Source organism: Dermacentor variabilis, chromosome 4 (genome assembly GCF_050947875.1).
Source record: "Dermacentor variabilis isolate Ectoservices chromosome 4, ASM5094787v1, whole genome shotgun sequence".
Lineage (NCBI taxonomy): Eukaryota > Metazoa > Arthropoda > Arachnida > Ixodida > Ixodidae > Dermacentor > Dermacentor variabilis.
In genome coordinates this window covers 117,431,639-117,454,927 of record NC_134571.1, presented here as the reverse complement: position 1 = coordinate 117,454,927, position 23,289 = coordinate 117,431,639, and the positions used below count along the sequence as shown (strand labels likewise).

Below are 23,289 nucleotides of genomic sequence, written 5' to 3'. Positions count from 1 at the left end.
AAAAGAGGTGAGGCGTGCAGACAGGACACACGAGTAGAGGAGTGGAAGCAGAAGCGGCGTTCGTGTTGTCCACTTCTCTACTCTTGTGTCTTGTCTGCACACCTCACCTCTATTTTGCCTAAATCGAAATTCCGCTTCCAGCAGTAACTAGAATTTAAATTTATCGCTCGGATGCATTAAATTTCATTAAAATCGGTCCAGAAGTTATCTCAGAAAAACATTTCTTCTTTTTTTGCGTTGAACAGGCCGCGTTGGAGTTGGGCCCGAGCTAAAGATAACGCCGAGGAAACGCTTCTGCGCCGTCCGCCTTTTTCCATCTCACTTTCAATGGCCACCAGGTTGCGAATTTTGCAAGATTACTAGGTGCTGCGCGCTGCGATTCTATAATACTTCGACAAATGGCTGGCGATTGTTTTCACGTTCGAGACCTCGCAAAAAAGGCTTCTATGGACGGTGAAGATTAAACAGTACAATTACGCTGAGGACAACGACTGCCTCGTGTCCGTGGGCAGTGCGAGTAAGCCTTACAAAAATGTCTATTAACATTATTTAGAACTTCTACCAACTTTCTATTTACTTTATTGACAGTCTATTAACATTTACATTCTGGTAACATTTGTTCATACACTGTCAAAATACTTCTTTCTTACTTTTGTATTAAGAATACTTTCGATACACAGTCAAAGGACTTCCTTCTTACTTTTGTATAAAGAATATTTTATATAAGCCGTTAAAAGACTTCCTTCATACTTTTGCAAATAGAATATTTTAAGTGCCCCGTCAATATGTCTTCTAGCTTTCGTCTATATAAAAACTTCAGTACTGCGTCAAAAGGCTCGTTACTTTTGTGTAAAGAATGTTTTACTATACATCATCAAACTATTTTTTTTTCTGAAGGACATGTATCCTCAATACGTCCACAGCTAGTACTCTTTGCCGAAAAATATTTAGAATGGGAAGTAACTTGAGAGTTTTTGATAATTTTTTCTAACACACATTCATGCCCATATATGACATACTCAGGAATCAAGCTCTTTGTTTTAAATCATAGCCCCAATCCAAGTCGGTAGCGAATTGTTGACGGAGTGCTACTGAAATGTTTAAAGAAATATGTTCGTTAACTGTTAGAACTAATCTTTTTAAAGGTTCTACTGGACTACGTGAGCGTGCGGTGACGTCAGCACACTCCGAGAAATTTGTTTGCGCTACACCACCTGACCGGTGTGATAGCTCAGTACTGTGCAGGCCGCGCACCAGTTGCACAGCTTTATCTCCGCCTTGGGGCTGGTTAATTAAAAGCCGATTTACGCTTGAGCCGTGACGCGTGCGGTGGTGCAGAAAACAGCACATTTCGCACACTGGTTCACAAATTTTGGTATACACTGTGCTCGCACATGCAGTGTAAACCTAAATGTGTGTACCAGTCCGCGAAATGCGCCAATTTTCACCCGTGCGGGCCGGCGGGTGGTGCGGCGTGGGGCTCGAGCGTAAATCGGCCCTTACCACGCACTGCTACTGCAAGGCCACCAATTAGCTTTGCAACGAGGTAATCAGATCAGTGCACTCCGCGGATTAAATAGTACGCCCTAAGCTGGGACGCGTCAGCACAGTAGCGTCACGCTATTTGTTAAAGAGAAGAAAAAGAGCCGGAACTCGTGGTAACACGGCGCTGGAACGTCGTCGCTCAAATATCCAGAAGGCTGCAAAATACAGCTGCTGCTGAGTGAGCCCGAGTGTGGACCTCAGTAAGCGCACAGGTCGAACAGAAAGAAAAGCTGAACTCTGTGCAGGTAACACATTTCTGTGAAACAAAATGAAATTAGCCTTACTGTATAAAAAATGTAGCTTTCTATGCGTCCCTATTCGCACGCTTTCGTCCCTGTCTCCTACCGACGGCTTCAGCACATTAAAGGTAACTAATAGGAAGTTGCATCAAAGCGAAGGCAAAGTTACTATGCCAACTTCCCTGCTTTACGGCGATGGTAGCTTGCTGTGTGTGAAAACAGATTGAAAAGAAATAATTGTGCACTCTTAGTATTCAGTGATACCGCTTCACAATACGGTTACAAAATTTTGAGCTCCAACAAGGGGTCACCATGACATCCGTAATGATGGCATTCCGGATACCAAGAGCCAGAATATCAAAGGCCATGCTTTTGCCGTGCTTCGGGCGTCTGAAACCTGCTAACGTCATAGCCGCCACGCTTTGGACATGTATTTGACTATAAAAATACTACTACAATAGGCTTCAGCATTATTTTGCGCTGGGCGCCATGGAGCAAAATTTTTTCTTTGAAAGCGGCAAGCGCTAAAGGATGTTCTTGCGCAAAATAGGATAACAACATAATTTACCCAATATGACTTTAGTTTTCTATGTTTATTACATTTGGAGAAAAAAGGCTGGTTTTCAGAACAATATTTGCCTCGAAATATAAAGCTATACAGTCCCTAAAGGCACAACAAAATTGAGCCAGCTGTCTTGTCCTTTTATTTTTTCAACCTCTGCCACGAGGTACATTCCTCCAAGTGCAGTTCCGAGAAAGAGGTGCGCACACAAAAGCCGGCCACATGTTTCACCGAGAAGCGATGAATGTCTAGGTCTGAGTCAACCATCGCAAGGTGGGAGGGAGGGGGGCATGTTTCGGCGTAAAACGGGGCTTTAGTTCCGCGGGGGTCAAGGCGAAGCGGATGGATGGAAAGAATGTCACATGCCTATCTCGCGCATGCGGAGAAATTTGACAGTGGTCCGAATCGAGGCAAAGAAGGAGACCGTCCCCATCGACCGTACCACGCCGGCGTCGCAAACGAACTGACGGCGATTCTTCGTGATTTGGGAGAAGGAAAGTACGCTTAATTCTGTGCTGAAGAATTAGGCGTACTTGCCCTCTCCCAAATCACGAAGAATCGCGATCAGTTCCTTTGCGACGCCGGCATGGTACGGTCGGAACGATGTAGGTGTTTCGTCGCGCATTGTAGCAGCAATCTAGCTATTTTTGCTGCTGTTTATGCTTATGCTGTGTTGTGCCTAATTCATCGTTGCAATACAACCAGCAACGTGTTTGCGACGCCCACGGTGCTTTCTTCGTTCCGTGATGTGAATGTTTCTGCAGCTTCTCTGCCAGCTGCGATGCAGTGTCGCGTGAGGTAATTTAATACTGACACTGTTCGTATTTTAAACTGCACACTGCACAAATAGCGAACAGCGGTTCCTCAAGACAGCACTGCGTTGAAGTTTTATCTGTCTCCAAATTATAATAAAAGATATGTTTATGAAGAATGATAGAAAAGAACATATTATTTTGATGTTATTTTATTTCAGTTTCTTATGCTGCATTTTGGCAGGTTATTATGGCGCGAACAGTAACGACGTGAAATGTTTTAAGAACGATTTTCTTACATACTTGAACTATACCGCGTCATGCGGTTCGCTTGAAGTTGCTATAAACACGAAGCGTACAAATACTTCGTTTTCACAGCATTCGCAATGACCTAATGTCTGGTAAATATTGTCTGATCATGAACTCACTCTTTGCTCTTTCCTACTCTGGCTGTACAGGATGAGAGATAGTAAAATATTGAACGTATAGTTTCACGGTTCACAATGACATATGTTTCAGCGAACCGGTTCACAATGACATAGGTTGCACTGGTTAGACAAGTGCGAATGGGAAAGAAAATCGTTCGCACTTGTCTAACCGCTGCAACCTATGTCATTGTGAACCGGTATTTTTTGACACTGATATTTTGTTTTCGAGTAAAAATAAACGAACACGTCAAATTACAGAAGCGTTCCATATAATAAGGCGTGCTTAAAAATGCATCAGTCAGCCATTCGTTGCTATCACTGACAAAGAATTCGAATTCTTGAATACTGCTTCAAGCTCTGTAATCTGTTTATGTAAAAATAGATGACACGGACACGTTTTGCACATGCTCGGTGCAGCTAGCTGGCGCTTTTACGTTCTCTTTCCAAAAATAAACAGTTTTGAGTAAGCGCTCGCGCGCCCACCTTCTCTGCGTCACCATGAATAAACCATGTAATTGACTCTTTTGAGTGAGTCAATTATTTATGCAGATAATTGGTTAAGAAAACATTTTGAGAAACTGAATTTATTCAGGCCACAATTTATTCTATGTCTGTCGTGTGCTAACGTGAGCATTATGTTAACACTGACCATTTTGTTTCTGTGCAGGCTTCACCCTGCAAAGATTCTGAGAGACATCAACTCTGAATGTAAAAATACGTTATAATCGATGCTTGCTAGAGATTATACGACAGCTGCAGTGCCATAATCAACTAAGTCACCACTCATTTATTATTTTTCATTAATTTCTGTATTACTTCTCTCACAATTCTGTAAATATTTTTGTGTGAACAAACTTCTTTTAGTGCAAGCTTACATTTGTTTTCCATGTACATGCACCTTCTAGGTTGCATCCTGCCTTTTATCAACATGCTCACACATACTGACAAATTTTTACACTATACTACTAGGTCGTATGTGGGACAAATGTTACTAGAGGGAGAGAAAAACTTCAGTAGCAAGTACATAAGCACATGTAAGTAAAATATTGCCAGAGCATTACTACAGAGCCTAAAGACTTGTGTTGGTGGATGGTTAATAGAATGTTTACAGATCATATATGAACATGCTTCAATTGAAGTACGGTGACCAATTCTTGATAGGATGATACTAGGGTTTATAAAGACATATGTGAATAGGTGATTGGTAGAAAGTTGGCAGAACGTTTACAAACATGGTTCAATTGGAACAATGTTAATATGGAGTGTAAAGAAGGCCTGTTATTAGGGGATCGGTAGGAAGGTGGCAGAATGTTTACAAATATTCTTCAATTGGAAGAATGTTAATATGGTGTATAAATAAGGCCTTTTAATAGGGGATTTCAGGGAAGTCTTTCGGATTAGTATTCACCTAAAGGCATCCTCGCACGCATATACCATCGCGTTGGTCAAATTTCCAGGCGAGGTGTTTAGAGACCACTTCGAGTCTTCCGAAAAAAAAAAAAGTTCATCGAAGCGCGCTTCTCCGTCCTACAGATAAACAATACACCTTTGTCAGTGCGGTCTAGTGCAGAACCTCGTCCAATGTCATTGCGGCCAGAGATTGAAGTGGGCCTTCCTTCCAAAAAGGAATTTCCATCCACAGGACCCACACTTGCGTATTTGTCTTTTCGGAAGGGTGCGCGGGCTTCTTTAGGATAGGCATGCGTTGGTCCCACAAAACGATATGCGGCTATTGCGACATCACTACCGTTTCCGACTCCCTTTGAAGAAACAAAGCAGGGTGGAGAACAGAATATGCCAAAGAGCTACAGCTTACTGAAATCAACAAAAGACAGTCTTTGGTCCCTTGAATGAAGATAAGTATATAGCACGCATTGGTCCTTGCTCCGTATCTCTCAGGGATCCATGCGTTAGGTGCAAGGAGGCGTTGCAAGTAACAAGGTAACTATCAGACAAGCTCCGACAACTCGACGTAAGTTCCGTACACCGTTCAACTTATTTGTTACCTCATGGCGTCCGTTGATTGATCCATATTCTATAACAACAAAAATTACCGTAATCAGAGTTTCTTCTTCTTGGGGCATTCGGTCATGTGTGCCGAATTTTTTCTTACACAAGATATAGTGACCAGCCAGAAATCAGGAAGGGGGGAGGGGTGTATTCTGTTAGGGTCCACCGAATGGACATGTCGATTTCGCCCACTGCTAAAGTTCTGCTTAGCTGGGCTGGAGTGCGCGCCAGAAGGAAACAGGCGGCTCTAGCCAATTCAGCAGCAGACGAAATGGAAATGTCGACTAGGTGGTCCCTTGTAGAATAGCCCCCTCCCCCAGGTATAGCGACGAGTATAAATATAAGAGCACGTTCCTCCCTGGGCTAACAAAATATCGTACAGGGAAGTACGGTAACAACTTGTAGCACTCGCGCCGTCATGTCTTGATGATGATGATATGTGGTGTTTAATGGCGCAAGGGCCAGGTGTGGCCAAAGAGCGCCATGACAAGTGGTGATGTTGACGATATATTATGGAGGTGTGACTTGGCTGTAAAGTGGCCTAAAAATAGTTGCTGTAAAGTGCATAAAATCTACGTGATATAAAATTATGGCGATGATTAATGACGAGTACTATGAACATTAAAATCCATCGTAGGAGAATGATGCAAAATGGAAAATATATAAGACAGTAAAATTACTTGGGGCACTGCTGCCTCGCCAGAGCCCTTGAAACACAAGGGCCTGGAGGCATGTGCTATATGAAAGAGCTATCACAGCGGCATCCTCTGAAGAGAGGACCCGCTATGAACATGTGGGGCTAACAACATGCAAGACAACATCTTTCAGAAAACTTAGAACTGCGTTGGGGTGAAATAAAGGTTCTGGGCCGAGTAGCATTACAGGGTGTAGGGGGAGGTGCTGCCGGTATGCCAGAGAAAAATGTTTCCTTCTCTCAGATTCGGCTGCCCGACACTCCAGGAGGACGTGGAGGACGGTCAGCCTCTCCCCGCATCTACCGCAGGTTGGAGGATCATTTTCAGTGAGTAAAAAGTTATGTGTGCCAAATGTGTGTCCTATTCTGAGGCGACAGAATAGGACATCTGTTCGCCGTGATTTTGTTATGGAGGGCCAAGAACCTAACTGTGGCTTTATCAAGTGCAGTTTGTTATTTACTTCTGCGTCCCATATACGTTGCCAGTGGTTTCGCAGTTTCCTCCTTAAGAAAGGCTTCAGGTCTGTGACAGGGACCGAAGCAGTAGGATTAACTGTATGTAATGAAATTGATGTGGCCATCTGGTCCACTAGAACGTTACCCTGGATGCCCCTATGGCCAGGCACCCAGCATATAATCACATGCTGGTTAGATACATATGCTTTACATAACACGGAATAGAGTTCAATTAAAACAGGATTTTTGCGCTTACAGAACGATATCAAAGCCTTCACAACACTTAGGGAGTCCGTAAAAATAACAGATTTTTTTAGTTTTGTTTTCCTTATATACTTCACGGTCGACAATATTGCGTAGGCCTCAGCCGTAAAGATGCTAGTTTCCGGATGCAGTACGTCGGATTCCGAGAAGGATGAACCGACGGCTGCATAGGACACCCCGGCGCGTGACTTGGATGCGTCTGTGTAGAACTCCGTACAGGAGTATTTGTGCTGGAGTTCCCGAAAATGCATTTGGATTTCAATCTCTGGAGCGTTTTTTGTAACTTCCATGAAAGATGTATCGCATTGTATCAACTGCCACTCCCAAGGAGGTAGCAGCTTGGCTGGATGCATTAGGCGAAGTTCGAGAAGTGGAACATGCATTTCATGACTAAGCTCCCTCACACGCAGCGAGAAAGGCTGTCTTACGGAAGGACGATTACAAAACAGTGTAGCATATGTCATGTCATTAATGGTGTTAAAACAGGGATGTTCAGGATTAGAGTGGACTTTCAAAAAATATGTGTGGCTGATGTATGTTCTCTGGATATGAAGTGACCACTCATTCGATTCTGCATATAAACTTTGTACGGGACTCGTTCTGAAAGCTCCTGTGGCTAAACGGATACCCAGATGGTGAACAGGGTCTAGCATCTTTAGCGCGCTCGGGGCGGCAGAGTTATATACCACGGCACCATAATCTAATCGTGACCGGATTAGGCTCTTATAGAGATTTATTAGGCACTTCCTGTCACTACCCCAAGTAGTCTGGGATAGGAGTTTCATTATGTTCATTGTTTTTAGACACTTTTCTTTAAGATGTTTAATGTGTGGGACGAAAGTGAGTCTATTGTCGAGTATAACACCTAGAAATTTATGCTCTTTGTTTACAGGTATCTGTTGTCCACACATTTCTAAGCAGGGATCCGGAACCAGGCCTCTCTTCCTTGTAAACAAAACACAAGAACTCTTATGAGGATTGATTTTGAATCCATTTTTCTCTGCCCACCCTGACACCTTGTTCAAACCATGCTGTACCTGTCTCTCGCACACTGCGAGGTTACAGGATTTGAAACCTATTTGAATGTCGTCCACATAGACGGAATATAAAATGGCCGGTGGTAAGCAAGCACGAAGTGTTGTCATCTTGACAATAAAGAGTGTGCAACTGAGCACGCCACCCTGGGGTACACCGGTTTCTTGTATAAAAGGACGCGACAGCACATTGCCTACTTTCACCCGGAAGGTACGATCGGACAAGTAGCTTTTTATTACGTTTAGCATCTTACCATGAATGCCCATTTCTGACAAATCTCTCAAGATTCCGTAGCGCCACGTTGTGTCATACGCCTTTTCCATATCGAGAAATATTGATAAGAAGAACTGTTTATGTATAAAGGCGTCCCGGATATTTCCTTCAATACGTACAAGATGGTCGGTAGTGGAGCGCCCTTCTCGGAAGCCACACTGATAGGGATCAAGCATTTTGTTCTGTTCAAGGAAATGGATGAGTCGCCGATTTATCATTTTTTCAAATACCTTACACATGCAGCTTGTGAAGGCTATCGGGCGGTAGCTTGCCACGGAGGAAGGATCTTTGCCTTGTTTTAAAACAGGGACCACAATGGCTTCTTTCCATGCGGTCGGAAGGTACCCTGCGTCCCAGATAGTGTTGAAAAGTGTAAGTAGTGTAACTTGCGTGACATTGTGTAAGTTTTTCAGCATTTCATACATGATTCTATCAGATCCCGGTGCAGAGCTCTTGCATGCGCTCAAGGCAGCTCTCAACTCTGCAATACTAAAGGGGCGGTTGAACGGTTCATTCTGCGGACACTTTTTTATGAGTGGCTTGCATTCTTCGATTTGTTTATATTTGAGAAAGGGTTTGGAATAATTGCTGGAACTTGACACGCTATGAAAGTGCTCCCCAAGTGAGTCTGCTTGTTCAAGCAGGGTATCGCCTTGTGTGTTTACCAGGGGGAGTGAATAAGTTTGTCGTCCTTTTATCCTGTTAACCCTGTTCCAGACTTTCGCCTCATCTGTATAAGAGTTGATACCCGATAAAAACTTCTGCCAACTCTCTCTTCTGGCCTGTCGGCGCGTTCTCCTGGCTTGAGACTTTGCTTTTTTGAAGTTAATAAGATTCTCTCCAGTGGGAGAGGCGCGTAACGATCCCCACGCTTTGTTCTGTTTCCTACGGGCGATCGTACATTCGTTGTTCCACCACGGTACACGTCGTTTGCATGGCAAACCGCTTGCTTCGGATATGCATTTTGATGCGGCATCTATTATGAACGCTGTAAAATACTCCACAGCAGCATTAATTTCTAAAGAAGACATGTGATTCCAGGAGATACTAGTGAGAGTTTGGAATTTCTCCCAGTCGGCTGTATCGACCTTCCACCTAGGAGTCTGTGGTAGATATTCGTTTTCTTTATATGTTCTCAGCAGTATGGGGAAGTGGTCGCTTCCGTAAGGATTGTTTATAACTTCCCATTCGAGTTCAGACAGTATTGACGGGGAGACTAGGCTAAGATCAATTGAAGAAAAGGTATTGTTTGCAAGAGAGTAATAGGTGGGTTCTTTCTTATTGAGCAGACACGCACCGGACGAAAAAAGGAATTGTTCAACGAGACGACCTCGCGCATCGATACGAGAGTCTCCCCACAAGCTGCTGTGTGCATTGAAATCACCCAGAACAACATAAGGTTCTGGCAATTGATCTATAAAGGATTGGAATTCATGTTTAGTTAATTTGTAATGTGGGGGTATGTAAACAGAGCTAATAGTGATGAGTTTGTTTAGGAGAACAGCTCGAACCGCCACTGCTTCAAGAGGCGTTTGTAGCTGTAAATGTTGACAAGCAATGCTTTTATGTATGACAATGGCAACACCGCCCGATGATGCGACACCATCATCGCGATCTTTTCGAAAGGTTATATACTGTCGGAGAAAGTTTGTGTGTTTTGATTTTAGGTGTGTTTCCTGTAAACACAGCACTTTTGGATTGTGTTGGTGGATGAGTTCTTGTACATCATCAAGGTTTCTCAGAAGACCTCTGATATTCCATTGTATGATTTGTGTATCCATATTTAATGTAAATTGGTGCTGTGTATACGGAAACAGAAATGATTAATTAGATTACAGGGCTCTTGCGAGGCCCTGTAACCGGGGTTTTGCCTTTTTTGGAGCGCTCGAGGGAGCCTCGCCGCTCCTTAGGCGCTTGGTGCGCCGTGGGGATAGGTGTTGTGTGCATTGCCTCTTGTGAGGCGCCGGACACGCGCTCTTGCGAGCGAGAAGTTTTTCGGGAGAGTCTCACCTCGGAAGGCGAGACCCCTGCGCCCACCAGCCCGGAAGTCGACGGGGCTCCCTGTGGAATTTGGCTGCGCCGGCTGTTGCCAGCGCTGGAAGGGGCCGGGGAGGCTGAGGCAGCCTCGGCTGCACCTACCTTCGTGGCCGCTACCGGTCCTGCGGGATCGCTGCGTGTAGCGCAGGATGCCGCAGATAACTCTTGTGGGGCCGACAACCCAAGGGTAGCCTGGCCTGGTTGCTGGTTGGATGGAGTAGGCTTACCTACTTCCACCCTGGGGGCAGGAGCCAAAGGTACCTGCTCGCTGCACGCAGGCTGGGTACTTGGCATTGGCCGCTGCGACGCTGCCCCCCGACGCGCCGCATCAGCATAAGGTGTGCTGTGGAAAGGTGAGCACCGTTCACGGGCTTCCTTAAACGAAATATTTTCCTTTACTTTCAGGGTGATTATGTCCTTTTCTTTTTTCCGGTTCGGACAGGAACGTGAGTAGGCCGGATGGTCTCCACTGCAGTTCACACAGTGAGGTGTGCCACTGCAGTTGTCGGAGGGGTGGCCCTGGACTCCACACTTTGCACAGGTTATTTGACCACGGCAGCTCTGCGAGCCATGGCCGAACCTCTGACATTTGAAACACCTTCTAGGGTTGGGGATATATGGTCGAACATTTAATCTGATGTATCCTGTTTCGATGGTTTCTGGCAGTACGCTGGACGCAAATGTTAGGATGAGATGCTTAGTGGGGATTTCCTTGTTGTCTCGTCTAATTATAATACGTTTTACATCAGTGACATTTTGTTCTTTCCATCCTTCCAGGAGTTCAGCTTCTGTCAAGTCTAGGAGGTCTGCCTCTGACACGACCCCCCGTGAGCTATTCATTGTTCGGTGTTCTGTAACGGAGATTGGTATGTTACCAAATGTTACAAGGCTGCCAAGCTTTTCGTACTGATGTTTCTGAGGGATCTCTAGGAGAAGGTCCCCGCTAGCCATTTTCGTTACCTTGTAACCTGACCCTATGGCTTCGGTTAAAGATTTTGCAACTATGAAAGGGGAAATGAATCTGGCCTGTTTTTCGGAGTTCTCGCTGTGCACAACATGGTATTTCGGATATGTCTCTCTTGTTCTATTTAAGCATATGGTTAGGTCATCGGTGCGTCCCCTCTTTTGAGGGTGACGATCAAGAAGGCGGGGAAATGCGGGTGTTCCCATAGTATTTCAGTTTCTTTTCGGCAGCAATGGCGGCCACCCACCACGGAGCCCAACATGGGGACGCTGCAGGACTTAAGGCGTAAGGCTGCAGGCGCCAACCGTACATTGCCACTATAACCTAATATATTATACCCAAGGGAGGGCACATACACAAGGTTAACCCTTGCCACCGTGGAGAAAGGAAGTAAATGGAAAAGAGGAGAAGACAGGAAAGATCAAAAAGTGAGAGATAAAGGCGAAGATTTGAGGAGAGAAAGACAGGAAGAGGCGACTACCGGTTTCCCCCGGGTGGGTCAGTCCGGGGGTGCCGTCTGTGTGAAGCAGAGGCCGAAGAGGTGTGTTGCCTCCGCCGGGGGGCCTTATAGGTCCAAACACCCAGCATCAGCTCAACCCCCAGGATCCCCCTTTCCCCAGACACGGCTAAGCCGCGCACGGCTACACGCGGGAGGGTCCAACCCTCGTGTGCTCGGGTACGTGGTGTCGCAACACACCAAACGCCTGCTGACGCAGACGCCCCTGCGGGGGCCGTCATGTCTTGTTGACGGATTCCCCAAATGTCGCTGGGCCAGTTTTGAACGATCGCACACTGCACTTGAACTGAATATTTACGGCACTAGAGCTAGGTAAAACCCAGGGCCTTCTGACCAGGGTGTTAGTTCAAAGCGTACGCTTCTTCAAACTCGCTAAGAATTGTGCACCTTACGAACGGCGACCTAACTAGCACGCGCGACTAAAATGGGGATGCGGCGAATGAACTCTTACCGGAGGCGGGTTCGGGATATTTTTCTCGTTGGAGAAGAGCTTGAGCGTGGAAAACGACAGCACCCGGCCCTTCAACCAGCAACCGGGCCGCGGTGAATCCGGGTGGCAGTACTCACCAACTGCGAAAGTGCAAGGATACACTTTAGGGCTTAAATTCGCTTCGCCAGAAATAGACATACACAATAATGTAAAGAAAAACGCCTTTCTCGGGAGGCGGCGATTAGGCCGACGACGATAGCGTCCGGCTCAGACTGACCGCATTGGTGCGCAGTGGAATCCGTGAAGGTGAGCCAGGCCTTGTACTGCCAGTGATCCACCAAGTTTGTAATCCGAAACACAGGCGCTGGCTTCATGAACCTGCATGCGAGGGAGATAGTGGAGGCACGGTCATTTTTGACGAACACCGTTGTCACGCTATGGATACGCAAGCACGTGTCGAAACGAGCAGCTAAAACATGATTGCACGATGCCATAGTGAGAAAGACATGAGCAGACAGCAATATACGTGGGTCACCGCATAGGTGCTTGTTCCTAGTATCTGAATTATGCGCTGCCTGTAGGCACGAACATGGGCGACTCAACCAGCTTGCTCTCAGCACTGCTGAATCGGTTTAAACTGCAGGGATGCCTTCGCAAAATGAGAGGGATTATCGTTCGCGTCATTACTGTTCACTGTTTCTTTTTTCAGACCAGCATGTACACCACGATGTGGCATGTGAGGCTTCTCGGCAGGGACGCTAATGCGTGCTCGGAACGCTCATGCCAACAACGGAAGCCGGCACGCTGCCCTGTGGAGTGCGATATTGCAACGCTTCTGAAAGCGAACCGTTTTGAGATCACCCCGTGCACTACGGCGCGAAACCACGTCGGCTGTAAAAAACACTCGCCTGCCCTGTGTGTGTATCAGCAGTTCCATCCTAGACAGCAGGAACTCGTGCTGGTTGACGAGGGTGACATGTGGAAGCTTGGCCGGCAGACTCTCCACGATCGCCCGATGCTGATTCGCGTTCTTTTTGGGAGGGAACTGGGGCCAATCGCTCCAGTCGTGAACCATGTCCGCGTGGTCACTAGGAAAGTCCGCCGGACGGACGAGGTTTGGCTGAATCCAGATCTGTGGCTCGCTCCCAACGACGACGGCTGCGGCGCCGGAGGTGGACGGCAGGCTTTCGATGTCCTTTGACTGCCGGACGGGCCGGCCGGCGCGACGTCGCTGTTTCCGCTGTCGCTGCTGGAACAGCTGCTACTGCTGCTGTCGTCGCTGCTACTACTGCTGCTATCGTCGCTGCTGCTGGTGCTCGTCGGCAGCTTGCAACCGACTCCCATAAGCATGGCGTAGCCGTACAGACTAGGGTCGAGTCCAGCAGCAGCGGAGGTAGAAGCACGGCCCGAAGACGCCATCCTCGAGGCACAAGCGGAGTTGGCGGAGTGTATCGTAGGGCGCGCGACTTCAGTAGATCTGCGATGGTCGAGTAGCTGCCCTTTGCTGTGCATCGACTTGTTTTATGGCGTGCTCGAGAAGTGTGCTACTCCAAAAGGCCGGCGCGTATCTTTTTTGACTATGATGACGACCTTGAAAATATTTAGCACGCGCGCACTGACGGGTTTGATTTGCATTGGTGCCCATGGGTGTATAGCTCAACCCACTACGGTTTGTCGGTCATGCTTAGTTGGCTCTTTAACATGGGCGTGTCCTCGTTTTACGATTTTCTCCTCTCCCTCGAACCGCAAGAGGCCGAAAAACTTGTGTCGAAGTTTTCCTTTGCTCTGACATACTGGACGAACATGTACCCCCCCTCCCCTCCCCTTGCTAAATTTGTAGAAGGTATGACCGGCGCGGAAAGACTTCAAGGTCGATGATGGGCTGCTGTATTGCAGGCTGAGTCAAGGTGGTTCAGAGAGCGTATATTCCCGGAAATAGCTTGCATGGCAGAGAATAAAGGAGACGCGAGAAACGCTTTTGAACTATGCACCGTGTCCAATGTGCAAAATACCATCTCGAGCTCCCCGGGAGAGATGGTATACCACATTAGCGTTAGAAAGCTGTAATTCACCGTGATCTCTCGCAAAAGCAGCGCCTGCCTTTTTACTAATGTGTAAGACCAGAGGGAAGCTAGATAGACTGGAAGAGAGGAGGGTGAGGGGAGGGAGAAAATGGGTAGAAGCGACGCAGTGAATTAACGAGGCCTCACCACCCTTCGCTTGCTTCTCCCATGCAATAGAGGGGACGGGAATTAATTAAATAAATCGTAAAGAAAAAACAAAATAAAGAAAAAAGGGGTGAACAATAAAAGTATACCCGAAGTCGTGGATAACAAGAACGAGTCTTCCGCGCTGGTGCTAGCCGCCCGCATCCTTAATATCTTCACCGTTGTGTTTAGTTAAACAAAAACTGGAGCCTGACGCGCACCGTAGTTTGTTGTGTCGTTGATCATGCTTCTCAGTCTTATTCACGTTTTCAGAGCAAGATAGAGAACACCATTCAGACGTGTGGGGTGGCCAAAGCTTCAGGGAATGTCGAAGAAGAACTGTTGCAGGGTGGGGGGCTCAAATACCGCTGAAAACGTGCCGGCGATACGGTGCTAATCATTCCCGGCAAAGCCTCATCAGCGGGAGCAACGGTAGCAAAAATGGATCGTCGCTTCGAAGGGAAATTTCTTGCTCTCCTTCTTTCCTTTGTCTCGTCGGTGTTTTTCCCACTCGATCATAGTTAGACGCTTGAGCAACTAAGTTCGTCTGCAGTGCAGCATGAGGTTTAAAGGCATTTCGCTAAAGTTCGGAATGCTGTTTTGCGCTTCTTTGCCGCGTTGCGCTAGCTAGGCAGCACGACTGCACGAGCGCATTGGGTTGTATGTTAATGCTAGTTTGCAACAACTGAAATTGTTGGTTTCGGTAAATCGTGGCGCGGTAAATCCTCGCACCAGCTGTCGTGCACTTCATGTTTTTACACCTATTCTATGCGTGGCTTCGCACATGTTTAACTGTTGTTAGTTGCTCCATGCATAACTCTTGTCGATTCTTTTGAGCTGCGAAGTTTTCACCCTGCCTTGTTTGTAAAGGGTATAAATCACGCTGTGTCTTATCGGAATGATACCAAGGAAGTGCTTCTCTAACAGCTTTATTTTTTTTCGCCCGAGGGCATCTTAGATATTGTTTGCGTTTTTGGAAATGTGTTTAGAAAATAGGTAGTTCAGAGCGAGAATTGCCAATAGCTGCTGCATATGGTATTTTTGTTCCATTTCTCGCTTAAAAGTTCGCGTCCCGTTTGGGAATGGGAAGTCATCACACCTCGATGCTGCCTATGCAAACTTAACACGCCAAGTGATCTGTGATTTGTTGGTTTCACAACGTAGTCCCTTGTTGCATGCGAGTTTTGTACTCAACTGAATTCTTATACATACGCTGCAGACGACTAAACCGGGCCTTGCCGCCAGCGCTCATCTACTTTGACTGGCCTTTAATTATATCACGTGGCAGCTCTCTCTAGTAATATAAAAAAAGTACTGAAAAGTTAGTCAGTCTTTAGCTTTGTACGTTTCGAAGCAGCTCCCTTGGGGAATATAAAATTGCACAAACTGCAGCAGGAACGGTAGTTCATCGGCGTATGCAGCAGAATTGCATCGGCGGTACAGCACTAACGCGCGCTTTTATTAACCTGTGTGTTTGGTGACCTCGTTGGCTAGTGTACCCGTTTCCATCAATAAATTGGCAATTACTCTTCTTGAGGCGACTTCGACTGCACTTATTCGGTGATGTCACATATATTCATCGTCTGAAAAATCACGACGACATATGCAGAGATTGCACCGTGCGGATTTGTTTGATATAAGTCTGCACTAACGACGGGTGCTTATTAGTCAGGTACAGAAGCAGCATTGCGGCAAGGGTAGAATAAAAAAAAACTATCGAGAGATCGCATCACTCAACAAAATTAACGGCTAGTGAACATGAGCTCCACGTCAAGTAAATGGGGTTCATGGCGTTTGTCTGCGGGACACACCTTGCACGTATGTGGACCATGTTGTCGCAAACACCGGTAATATCGTGTTCATACCCGCTCGCACAGAGGTCAGCATCTTCCGTACAGCTTTCACGACAGCAGAAAGGTAAGCGCCGCCGATCATTTCAATGCTTTGGCGGTGGGATCGCGGATAATTACAGCTGTCAAGCGGCTATTGTGGCGACGCTGAGGGCACATGTGCACACTCGACGAAGTGAAAAGATACAAACGAGTTTCTCGCGTCGCCTTTCCTCCCTGCCGCGCTCCTGTAATGTTCACATGCTGTGAACCCGCCTCCCCCCCCCCCACCATACCTTGACGTTGTGTGCCATACAGAAGCAGCAGTAGAGGGAAAGTAGAAGGAAGGGGCAAAGAAAGCTTGTCTTTAAAGAAATACTGGCGGCGCATCCATCATTTGGAGATGTGTGGAGACGTTAATGCGATTAGCCTTCTATGTTGACGTGGGCGTGTGAGTCGTGATATAGTGTGTTATATGTCACGGAGATTATCACGAAGAGCTGTGCATAATCAATGGCAGGTACCAAGAGATCCGAGTTGGCGTGTAGGGAAACCTTGAAACTTGAAAAATAATTTCGTCCCTGTGCGCAGTTCTCGGGTAAAAAGGAAGTCATTGACCACGAAGAGTCATCGTGTTTTGCTCGTCATCAGAGGTCCTTACTAACACTGATTTACTATCTTTGTCGTCGAGTGAAATAATAACCGTATATTTTGATATTGTCTCCTCAATATCTATACGCAAGCTTAGAGGCCTCTGGCCATGCGTCGTTTTTTTTTCGTTCTTTTTTTTTATTGGCATGATATAAGGAGATGTTGGCGCACGAATGCTGCGTCAGCTACTGCTTGGGCCTTGGATGTGATACATACATCGTACAGTAGCAACACACAGCAGATAATAATATACAACATAGTTACAACAATGTTGCATTGTCACATGGAAGTCAAAATAACAAGACGAGGTTGCAAAGACGCACTTAAAGCAATAATGCGAACAGCGGTGTAACACAACAAATAAACACTCATGCAACGATTCGAACTACGATAGTATCATATGTATACCTTGCCAATAAAAATAAATAATTCTCTCAAAAACATTTCTTCCGTGCCTGAATTAATAACAGCCAATTATGCCGCTGTCTTCCGGAAATGTGTTTAATTCTATTAAAGCGCACATCTGCATAGCTTTTCTTGGTCATGGTCGTAATATATAGTTTCTTCAAATTGAAAGGGTCATGCTGTGAAGCCGGTAATGACGATTTAAGTCAGCGTCTTGGTATGTCGTGGTGCGGGCATTCTAGTAGAACGTGACATGTGTCTTCGTCAAGAAAGCCACAATCACACTGAGGAATTTCAGATCGGACAATTCTGTGTATGAAGAATGTTTTGTGTAGGCGGTGCACAGCTGTTATCCCACTACTAAGTCTTCCTATGTTTCTATCTGACGGTAATGAAATGTTGAATTCAATAAGCGGTTCAATATAAATCAGGTCCGAACTCTTGCAATATTGGTCGAACCATGTCGTTTTGCATATCTTGAATTATATTGCTTCTAAGATCTGCGCTTGGTTTGCCTTTCTGTGCTTCTCGAATTCATCATTAGTTATATTAGCGTTATATGTTTTCATTTTCCCGCTTCAAAGAGACGTGAGCGCCGCCTGGGAGGCGATGAAAACTATCCTCTTTCGCGCCTCTCTTAAGGAAGTTATAAATATTCTCGCGCATAAGATAGCAAATAGTTAAGCCGGTAATTGTTGACGATGTTGCACAAGAGGATTGTTCGTTTTTGAAGTACGATATAACTCTTGCTGAAGTAGACGATTGTGTTGAACTAGTGTCATCTGTATAGGCATGGTATGTATCCTGGATGGCGCATATAGGGGGTCATCATATCTAAGCTTTCTGGAACGTTTTAACATAATGCCTGTTGCAGATAGCGTAATTCTCGTCCTTGAGCTGGAATATTCGAAGAGGCGGACATTACTGGAAGGAGACATCAAAGCACATATTAAATCAATTAACACAAATTCCCTAATAAACTTCATAAATATGTACGACACGTACTGCGATTTAGGAACTTAGGAATTGAACAACGTTGCTTTTAAGATGTGCGCTTGGTTTGCCCTTGTGTGCTTCTCCAGTGCCTCATAAGTTATATTAGCATTATGTTTTGATTTTCACGCTTCAAAGAGACGTGAGCGCCACCTGGAAGGATTCATTATGCAAACAAGAAGTGAGGCGTGCAGACAGGACACAAGAGAAGAGAAGTGCACAACACGAACGCCGACTATCAACTGAATGGATCACTGAGGCGAAAAAGAAAGAAGACAGAAAACTCATCTGCGCAAGCTCAGGAATGGTAACACCACGTGTCAGTCGGGTACACGTGCCAGTCTACATGAGAGATAACTGTTAAGGCATTTATTCTCTTCCTGATGTAAAGTAATCGAAGGCTGATTCACGCACGCACTTCCGCCATTATAGATATGCCATACCTCTACCATAAGACTCGTATCTTCATTCTTATGCCTGTACAATATTGCGCATTCATCGAACTCTGGCGTGAAGTTACAATCTTGGCAGTATAAGGAAAGATTAGAAGGCAATCCACCGGTTAACGACCTCTTACGTTCCATTAGCCTCTGATTGATACACCGTCCTGTTTGCCCTACATAGAACTGGCCACAGCTAAGGGGAATGTTATAAACCACACCCATACGACAGTCAGTAAAAGTGTTGTTCTTATTGTGCTTCACTGGACAAATATCTGTTCGTTTTTTATTGCCTTTTACGTGGTCCTTTTTCCTCTGTACGGCAGCGCATATCTTACCTAGCTTATTGGGAGCAGTGAAAGCAACATTAACATCATATCTACTTGCAACTTTTTTAAGCCTGTGCGACACTGAATGAATATACGGAATAGCCACTACTCTTTTTTTGCTATTACTGCTTTCTGTAATCACGTCCGTCCCCCTCGAAACCGACTTCTTTAGGCGCGCAGCCATAGTGGCCACTGTTACAATAGGATAACCTGCTTCTAATAGGCGTCGGACCTGCGCATTAAAACTGGCGCTCATTTGGTACATGCATGCAGGATCGGGTGAGAGAAGACTTAAGGCACGACATGGCAATTCCATTTTTTACTACTTTGGAATGCTTGGATTGAAAGTTTAGCAATTTTTTATGCGAACACCCCCTGGCACGCTTCGGCCTCTGCGGCCCCAACCCACGGGCCGCCCTGCTTCCAGCTTTGATCCCTCCGCTGCCGCTTGGGTGCCCCGGAGATCCTGCGCCGCCTGCTTTTAAAAACCTCAGGTGCTCTCCTGAGGCCTCCGTTTGCCGGTTACATGTGCCCTCCTGGAGCAGTGCTTGTAAAGAATCCGATCTATCGTCGCGACGAAAAAAGCGACCCGCGACTTGTACAACACCAGTCAGAACATTGTCCCTTCAGACACAGCGATCACCTTGGAAGCGGCGTCCGCGCCCACTGCATCACCGCGCGGGTAGCCAGCAGCGGAGCGTATAAACCAACTCGACAGCACTCCGCAATGCCTGCGTGTCTATAGGGGACAAACGAATACAACGCGCTCTAAGAAACCTCCTCCGTATAGTGCCCAGGCTGAGTCATATATTCAAGGAGCAAAAGCCCCCAGATTTTCTCTCTCGCGCCCGCTCTTACTCGCGCCTGCGCAGAAACGTCGAGCTCCGTCAAAAGTGCCACGCCCCGCTCTACCTACTAGCAATTCTAAAAACGCTGCCGGGTCCCCCCTTAATGCTTACAAATTTCGGGCAAGAAAATACGTGTAGCACATTCCCGGGAGCCTCTATAGATTGCATAAATATAATTTAGCAGGCTATCAGTAACATAGATGCCTAGAAAATCAAGATACAATCAAACCTCATTAAGACGTAATCGGCCGGGATCGACGTTTAGGGATGCACGAAACGATGTACAAATTAGTCGCCAATGCCAGTTTAGAAGTTACTTACCGGCCGGAAAAGAACTACGTCACGATGCTCTCAAACGCACACACGGCAGGCTTTATTTGTGGTTAGGCAGCAAAAAATCGGCAACCTTCACTTGCCGCAGTGGTGGCGTTGCCACGACACCTTCGAGCTCGGTAAGGCCGCGAGCGAGTTTGTCCACGAGGCCCCGCTTCTGTGCGAAAGCTCGCATGACGCTCAAAGCACGCGCCACGTCAGATGATGAAGGGCCGTCATCCGCTTTCACATCGTGATCCACTTCACATATGAAGATTGGCAAGGTGCGACGGTGGCAAAAGTGTCGCTATCCGAGAATTCTGCGGATGTGGACGTCTTGATAATCATCCGCAATGTGGACGTCTTGATAACATCAACACGACACGCTGCAGCAAAGACCGTTAGAAACCACGACGATACTACAACCGCAAAAGCACTGGCAGAATGAAGAAAAAAAATTCATGCAGGAACTTCTCAGGGAGTTGTCTAAGTATGCGTAACCATTGTGGCACTTGCTCATCTCCACGCATGCAGGTGTCATTATCAATGTTTTGAAACTTGATCAGGCCAGCGCAAACAAACGACAGCGCTGCGGTGACACGAACTGGTGCGGACGGCAGCGCAAGGTGCATTGATGACGCAAGCAAAGTACTGCATGCATGCGGCGGCGCCCGGTGCGCTGATGATGTTCGGATCATCATAAGCCGTTATCGCGCATTAGCGCCTTATCCAACAGCATCGAGCCAGTATGAACCGTGATCAAACGTACGCCGGTGGGGCCTGCGTATATATGGCATGACTGTGCGGGCCATATGTTGAAAACGATCTCCGATGTGGAGAGTGCTGACTACTAATCGCTCTCTGCGCTGCGTTTCCGCCGCTGCGCGCTAAAGAGAAACGTGCGGGTCCACGTATTGAAAGCGATTTGCGAAAGGCGCAGGTTGTGGCTTGTGCCGAGAGATTCGCGAGTGCTGTGTTCTTGTCGCCTTGTTGGCGTTGAAGCTACAGGCGGCTTGAAGATACAATCGCTCGCTGCTGTGGGCTTTATCTTGAAAGCGGTCGTCAAGGGCGGAAGGGTATAGGACATTTTTCTCGTCGGGCAAGCATATATAAATGCCTATGCATTTAAAACAAAAATGTGCTTCTGCGCAGCTACTACGTGTGTTGAATTGGATTTTGTTCGACAGCGAATTCGCAGCCTTACCAGCAGCTTCTTCGTGTTACAGGAAGCCAGTCTCGAAGGCCGTGCTTTTGTGCGCTGCTAAGCTGTATGAGCAGGAAATACGTCATGGTGGCCATGTTTGAACGTCACTATCGGTGGCGGCTGTCATCCGGGTGTAGCAGCTCGAGAATCGAACGTCTGCGCACATGAGATCTTGCCGATTTTGTGTCTGTGCGTGTAGAACAAGAGAGAAAATAGTACGCACGAAGCGACTATACATACTGCTTCAGCGGTCACCCAGTATACATGGGGTTCAATGGTCTGGGTGGGGTAATCTCCGTGACTATATTTAAACCGCAATTACATTTTATGGGGAGACGTGGGTTCCCAAACCAATTTTGTTAATTTTAGTGGAAACTGGATTATATTTAACAGTATCAGTATATTTTTCTGCTGATTGCTAATATCTAATTAGATTTTGTATATCTGCATTAGAACAAATGATGCAAAGTTTTTAATAGAGAAATTCAGTCAATTTCTTACGGGACTTTTCAAAAGCTTAACTTTGTCAAAACCGAAAACAAAGTATACGGCCAGAACGCCTAAGAGTAGCTCTAGCCGGTGATGCTATTTTTATTGTTCTTAGTGCACTTATAATGGGAAAAAAATGATGTAAACATAATTGCAATATTTTTGATAATTTTAATTTGTATTTAGTGGCAATTAAAATTTAGCCGACAACTTTGGAATAAATAAATAGCACCACCGGCTAGATCCAGTCGACGAAAATATATTGATACCGAACATTTTGCTGGTACTTAGAAAGAACATATGAAGATTACCCCCCCCCCCCCTTGTAAGGCAATGTGTGGTGTCCAAAAAGATGAAGCTGAGAAAAACGAAATTGAACTTTCAGTTCACAGTAACCTTGAATGGCCTAACAATATGGGAATATGAATTGCATAACTGTGTAGCGCTGTCTTTCAGCAACAAGTTCATGACATACATTTGGACATTGTGCAAAAATAACACAGAGATATTGGTTGCAACATCACGCATGGTTATTGAAAACAATGCCACAAAGGTAGCACACGAGCCTCACATTTTTATTTGAGTTCCTTCTTAGACAGAAGGCACACAAATGGCATCCCTATGCAAATAAAGTTGCACAGAGTTCATGGCCACAACAAAATATGTTCTTTCCACAAACTTTATGGCTACAACAAAAAATCTGGATCAAATATCAGTGGTGGTCGCCACATTTCAATGGAGCCGAAATGCAAGAAAGTTCATGTGCTTGTGTTGTAGCGCTTCCCAAGTGGTCAAAATTAATTCAGAATCATATCGTGGTTTTGGAACGTAAAATCCAAGAATTCAGATTAAAAGATACACATGTATATATCTTGCACACTCACACAATTGTGCATTCAGCACAGGTAACGCCTATAGACCTATAAAAGCCCAGGACTGCAGGCAGAGTCTGTTGTTGGCTTCTTCCTCTTTGCAAGCTTGTTTGTCAAAAGCATTTCTGTTTGTGTGATCTTTGTTGGACATGTGAAGCCTCCGGCGATCCTTTCGCGCATGCCACACGTGAAGCACTCCAGCAAAAGCTTGGCACAGCGCCCGTACTCCTTGGTCGGGTCCTTCGAAAGCATCAGCGTTTTCTTGCCCCAAATGGGACACAGCATAAGTCCTAAAAAGTCTTGTAGCAGGGATAAATCCACGATCGCAAATTCCGTTCCACTGTCGTTGACGTCCTCTTTCGTGTCAACACCCAGCAGCTCAAACTTTCGCTCCGTTGCAGACTGCGACGCCAGGCGCGGTTTCACCTTATCGGCGATCGCTGCGCGCTTGCTACTCTCTTCGGTCGTGCAGAAAACGGTATCTACACGGTGTCTGCCAACACG

At 46.2% G+C, this 23,289-nt stretch overlaps 2 protein-coding genes across 3 annotated transcripts in view; one reads left to right on the top strand and one right to left on the bottom strand.

Moving 5' to 3' along the window:
- Nucleotides 1-23,289, top strand: part of LOC142579665 (uncharacterized) — a 238,284-nt gene that overhangs the window by 65,400 nt on the left and 149,595 nt on the right. The window lies entirely within an intron of this gene.
- LOC142579664 (uncharacterized) overlaps nucleotides 1-23,289 on the bottom strand; it is a 39,321-nt gene that overhangs the window by 5,842 nt on the left and 10,190 nt on the right. For both annotated transcript variants that reach the window (XM_075690092.1, XM_075690093.1), the window contains exons 2-3: nucleotides 12,484-12,584; nucleotides 12,228-12,346 (exon numbers count right to left, since the gene is read on the bottom strand). In XM_075690092.1, coding sequence (XP_075546207.1) covers nucleotides 12,228-12,346; nucleotides 12,484-12,584 — 220 coding nt within the window. The remainder of the gene's footprint in view (nucleotides 1-12,227; nucleotides 12,347-12,483; nucleotides 12,585-23,289) is intronic.